A 6,000-nucleotide genomic window follows, 5' to 3' on the forward strand; every position below is an offset into this window, starting at 1 on the left:
CCCTGAATGCAGTGCAGAGTGTCCCTGAACGCAGTGCAGAGCGTCCCTGAACGCAGTGCAGAGCGTCCCTGAATGCAGGGCGGAGAGTCCCTTAACACAGCGCAGAGTGGCCCTGAACACAGCCCTGAATGTCCCTGAACGCAACACATATGCAAAAATTAAACAAGATGATTCATTATGAAAAATAAAACGTAATGACACTGTTGGAATGAGATGACTTTGACAATGTTAATAGCCTGTGTGTGTGTGTGTGTGTGTGTGTGTGTTTAGAAGAAGAAGAGGAGGAAGATTGATCGCAGTATGATCGGAGAACCAACAAACTTCATTCACCTCACACACATCGGCTCCGGAGAGATGGCAGAGGGCCTGCAGCCGGTGAGATGACACACCTGTCTGTCTGTCTGTCTGTCTGTCTGTACACCTGTCTGTGTGGTTATTATATTTTGAAAATTAAGCTGTAATTGCATGAGACATAGGGCGTTTCTCAATACCAAGTACACCAAGTTCGGACGTGTGCACTTGGGAGTTCGGACTTGGCAAGTTTGACTTAGGAGTCCAAACTCCCAAGGACAGCTGCCATTGCCGCTGGTCTGTGAGAAATGCTTTTTGGGATACCTGGCTGTCAAAAGTCCACTCAAGTCACCTCCCGATGCATCCCCGATGGAACGGGCAGAGCAAGTTCACATCTGGGCATTTGGACTGTACTTGGCTGGATGCGGACTTTGAATTGGAACAGTGCTTGGGCTGCAACTGATGACGTTTCACAAGTCTGAAAGAACACAAGTACAGGCAAGAACGCAGATTGAGAAACGCCTATAATATTAGAAATATATTTACATGTTCTTCATTTGCTTTGTCAGGAAGTGCCACGCAGCACTGTGCTCTTCCTGTTTCTATTTTAGCTCCTCTGTTGTCTGTTAAAATCTGCCTCGAGTTCAGCTGCAGGTCTGACCACAACACAATAAATAAAATACAGTATAACAAAAAAATATTAAAACAAAAAAGATAGAATAAAATAAAATAATGATATAGTGTGTAATAAAATAAAATAAAATAAAAAAGTAAATTTAATTAAAGGTAAAATTAGATAAAATGTAAAACAATAGGCCTAAGAAATATATTAAAAAAAACAAAAAAAACAACGGAAATTAAAAACAAAATAAAATGGTAAAAAAAATATAAATATATGTAATAGAACAAAATAAAGTAAAAAAAAAAAAGTAAGTAAGTAAAAACTAAATTAAAGGTAAAGGTAAAATTAAATAAAATGTAATACAGTAGACCTAAGAAAATAGAAAACAAACAAAAAATAAAGTAAATTATGTATTAAAATGAGATAAAGTAAAATAACATGAAAAGTAAATTGAATTAAAGGTAAAATTAAAATTAAAGAAAATGTAATACTGTAGACCTAAGAAAGTATAAAACAACCAAACAAAAACTTAAAGAAAGTCAAAATGAAATAAAATAAAATGGTTAAAGTAAAGTAGAAAGTAATAAGAACACAAAAAAGAAAAAACAGAACAATCATTTAATGTAATTCCATCAACAGCTGGAGCAGTTTGAAATGGTCTGATGACATCATCTGTGTGATGACTGGTCAGAGTCAGCAGGTGGTCTTCCTCTTGGATGAGTTCAGCAGTCAGATGTGTCCTTCCTCACTAAGTCACTTCCTTTGTTACGTCAAATGATAAACAGAGAATCTAAATTCACCCAAAACACAAACACACTGAGTGAATGACTAAATAATAATAGTCCATTAATCAATAGAAATGCAAACTACAGAATGTACATAATATTTACACAGAATTAAACACAATTACACATAATACTGAATTAAATGAAAAAAAATCTAAATACATGAAATGTAAGTTATGTGTTCATTTACATGTAACCAATCATATTGATTATGTTCTGTGTGTGTGTGTGTGTGTGTGTGTGTGTGTGCGTGCGTGCGTACGTACAGTCGGGGTCGGTTCAAGAACAAATGAGGTCTAAAGGCCCGAACATGAACGGCAGGAACAGCCTGTTATAGCCGGTAAACACACACACACACACACACACACACACACACACACACACACACACACACACACACACACACACACACAGCTGCCTCTTCAACTTCACGCAGCGCTCACACACATAAACTAACACTTCAACTCCTCTCAGAGTAAAACACTTCATGATGTAAAGTACGAAGTACACTACTTTCATATCAACAAACACTGTGACTTCTCGTTCGGTCAGACTGACACCTCAGCTCCTTTAAACATGTTTGCTCAGACTGGTGCTTCAGCTCCTTTAAATACGTTCACTCAGACTGACACTCCAGCTACTTTAAATGTATTTGCTCTGACTGATGCCTCAGCTCCTTTAAATGCGTCTGCTCAGATTGACACTTTAACTTCTTTAAACACGTTCGCTCAGCTCCTTTAAACACGTTCACTCAGACTGACACTTCAGCTTCTTTAAACACGTTCGCTCAGATAGACACTTCAGCTTCTTTAAACACGTTCGCTCAGATGGACACTTCAGCTTCTTTAAACACTTTAGGACCTTTAAACATGTTCGCTCAGACTCACACTTCAGCTCCTTCAAACACATTCGCTTGGACTGACACTTCAGCTCCTTTAAACAAGTTCGCTCAGACTGACACTTGAGCTCCTTTCAGCATTGCAACTTCACATTTGAGCTGATGTGAACACTCACATTTTCTTTAGTGAACTTTTTCAAGTTTGTCATACAAAGTTGTCATACTTTCTTTGTGTAAAATTATTCTATTTCATTGTACTTCCATCAGTGCTGCCACTTCAACTGACACCTCAACTTCACTCACAGCTCACATATAAACTGAAACGTCTTCTCCTTTTAGCACTTCAACTTTTTTCAGTGCTCCACATCCAAAGACTTCTGCCCTTTACGTCTTATCTTGATGCAGAAGGGGTCGGCCAATAGGGTTAGGCAACAAAATGATGTGGTTAAGGTTAGAAAAAGGTTGTGGTTGACGTTGATTCATGTAATTAACGATTCACATGACAAAATAAGTCAACATTAACTTTTGGTTTCACACGAGACAAGAACACTGGTCTGCTGGGTCATAGTCCTGTGCTTGTTGGACCCATCCACTCGAAGTGGACTCTGTTGCTATTTATACGATGTCTGTTGTTCTGAATGTCTAATAATGATTCACATGGGTTTACATGGGAGTTGGCTGACAGCCGGTGCTTCTCATGCAGACAGTAAAGGGTGCATTGTGCTTCGGGTGCCTTGTGCAATGGGTGCATTGTGCATTGGGTGCATTGTGCTTTGAGTGCATTGTGCGTTGGGTGCATTGTGCGTCAGGTGCATCGTGCATTGGGTGCATTGTACGTCGGGTGCATTATGTGTTGGGTGCATTGGGTTTCGTTAATCATTGGCAAACTTTCTGGGGAAAACCTGGTCTGATTAGGAGAGACGGCATTCATCCCACTTTGGATAGAGCTGCTCTCATGTCTAGAAACCTGGCCATGTTTATTAGTGGGGAGTTGCAGCCATTTTTAACTCCAGTCTGTTAATCAGCCCTAAACCTAAACTAGATTCTAATTCATTTGAAAGCCTCGTTCTTAGTCTTTTACATCCGACCTGGAAAACCTCGCAGCCACTTTTATTTGTTATAATGTACCGTGCTCCTGGCCCGTATTCTGAATTTGTATCTGAATTCTCAGAGTTTTTATCCAGTTTAGTTCTGAAATTAGATCAAGTTATTATTGTAGGCTATTTTAACATTCATGTTGACGTTGATAATGACTCCCTCGCTACTGCGTTGATCTCATTATTAGACTCCATTGGCTTCAGTCAGGGTGTACATAAACCCACTCACTGTTTTAACCATACCCTCAATCTAGTTCTAACGTATGGAATCCCTCTCTATCAGACCATTATTTCATAACTTTTGATTTCTTTTTACTTGATTACACGCCACTCAGCAACAGTTACTATACTAGATGTTTATCGGATAGCGCAGTCGCAAAATTTAAGGCAAAGATTCCATCGACATTGAATTTAATAGCATGTCCTTCTGTAACAGAGGTTTCCCCGTACCGACTTTAAACTCTCCCAATTTGATCATCTTGTCGATAGCGCTACAGGCTCGCTGCGAACAACACTCGACTCTGTAGCACCTCTTAAAAAGAAGTTAAAAAAAAGCAAAGAAAGTTCGCTCCTTGGTACAACTCTCAAACCCGAAAATTAAAACAAATATCGCGAAAATTTGAAAGGAATTGGCGATTAACCAAACTAGAAGAATCTCGTTTAGTCTGGGAACAAAGTCTCAAAACATATAAGAGGGGCCTCTGCAATGCCAAAGCAAACTATTACTCAGCATTTATAGAAGAAAATAAGAACAACCCCAGGTTTCTTTTCAGCACTGACTGAGAGTCACAGCTCTATTGAGCCTTGTATTCCTTTAGCCCTTAGCAGTAATGATTTTATGAGCTTTTTTAATGACAAAATTCAAACTATTAGAGGCAAAATTAATGACTTCCTGCCCTCAAACGGAACCAATCTGCCCTCAAACACAGCTGTAAGACCTAATATATATCTATATAGCTTCTCCCCGATTTCTCTTCAACAATTGACCACAATGATTTCTTCATCTATTTATCATCGTGTCTCTTAGACCCCATCCCAACTAGGCTACTTAAGGAAGTCTTACCTTTAGTTAACACTCATATATTAGACATGATCAATATATCTTTATTAACAGGCTATATACCACAGTCCTTTAAGGTAGCTGTAATTAAACCTCTTCTAAAAAAAAGCCCACCCTGGATCCTGAGGTGTTAGCCAACTATAGACCAATATCTAATCTTCCCTTTCTTTCAAAGATCCTTGAGAAAATACTCGCAGACCAGCTGTGTGATTTTTTCCCCATGATAATAACTTATTTGAAGAATTTCAGTCAGGATTTAGAGTGCATCATAGCACTGAGACAGCACTAGTTAAAATTACAAATGACCTTCTGATTGCTTCAGACAAAGGACTCGTCTATGTACTTGTTTTACTAGATCTTAGTGCAGCGTTTTACACTATTGACCATCAAATTCTGCTACAGAGACTGGAACATTTAATTGGCCTAAAAGGTTCTGCACTAAGCTGGTTTAAATCTTATTTATCTGATCGTTTTCAGTTCATTCATGTTCATGATGAATCATCTCTACGCACTAAAGTTTGTTTTGGAGTTCCACAGGGTTCTGTGCTCAGACCAATCCTATTCACTCTATATATGCTTCCCTTAGGTAACATTATTAGAAATCACTCTGTAAATTTCCATTGTTATGCAGATGATACACAATTGTATTTATTGATAAAGCCAAAAGAAACTGATCAGTAAACTGAACTTCAAAAATGCCTTAAAGACATAAAAACCTGGATGAGCACCAATTTCCTGATGTTAAATTCAGACAAAAAAGAAGTTATTGTTCTTGGCCCGAAACAACTCAGAGACTCTTTAAGTTATTGTTCTTGGCCCGAAACAACTCAGAGACTCTTTATCTGATGACATAGTTTCTCTAGATCGCATTGCTCTGCCCTCTAGCACTACCGTAAGAAACCTCGGAGTAATATTTGACCAAGATTTGTCTTTTAATTCCCATTTAAAACGAACCTCCAGGACTGCATATTTTCATCTGGGTAATATTGCGAAAATTAGGCCTATCCTGACCCGAAAAGATGCAGAAAAATTGGTCCACGCTTTTGTTACCTCAAGGCTGGATTACTGTTACTCCCTATTATCAGGTAGCTCTAGTAAGTCCTTAAAAACTCTCCAGCTAATTCAGAACGCAGCGGCACGTGCACTAACAGGAACTAAGAAACAAGATCATATTTCTCCTGTTTTAGCTTCTCTGCACTGGCTCCCTGTAAAATCCAGAATTGAATTTAAAATCCTACTCCTAACTTATAAAGCTTTAAATGGTCAGGCTCCGTCATATCTTAGAGAGCTCATAGTGCCATATTATC

General features: G+C 38.5%; 1 protein-coding gene across 3 annotated transcripts in view; it reads left to right on the plus strand.

Annotated features, from left to right (window-relative positions):
* The window catches only part of cdc42se1 (CDC42 small effector 1), a 43,198-nt gene that overhangs the window by 34,427 nt on the left and 2,771 nt on the right, over nt 1-6,000 (plus strand). For 2 of the 3 annotated variants that reach the window (XM_050035356.1, XM_050035357.1), the window contains 2 exons: nt 271-375; nt 1,967-2,038. In XM_050035356.1, coding sequence (XP_049891313.1) covers nt 271-375; nt 1,967-2,035 — 174 coding nt within the window. In that variant the 3' untranslated portion in view covers nt 2,036-2,038. The remainder of the gene's footprint in view (nt 1-270; nt 376-1,966; nt 2,039-6,000) is intronic. The other variant, XM_050035358.1, reaches the window with a different exon arrangement.

Source organism: Epinephelus moara, chromosome 22 (genome assembly GCF_006386435.1).
Source record: "Epinephelus moara isolate mb chromosome 22, YSFRI_EMoa_1.0, whole genome shotgun sequence".
Classification (NCBI taxonomy): Eukaryota; Metazoa; Chordata; class Actinopteri; order Perciformes; family Serranidae; genus Epinephelus; species Epinephelus moara.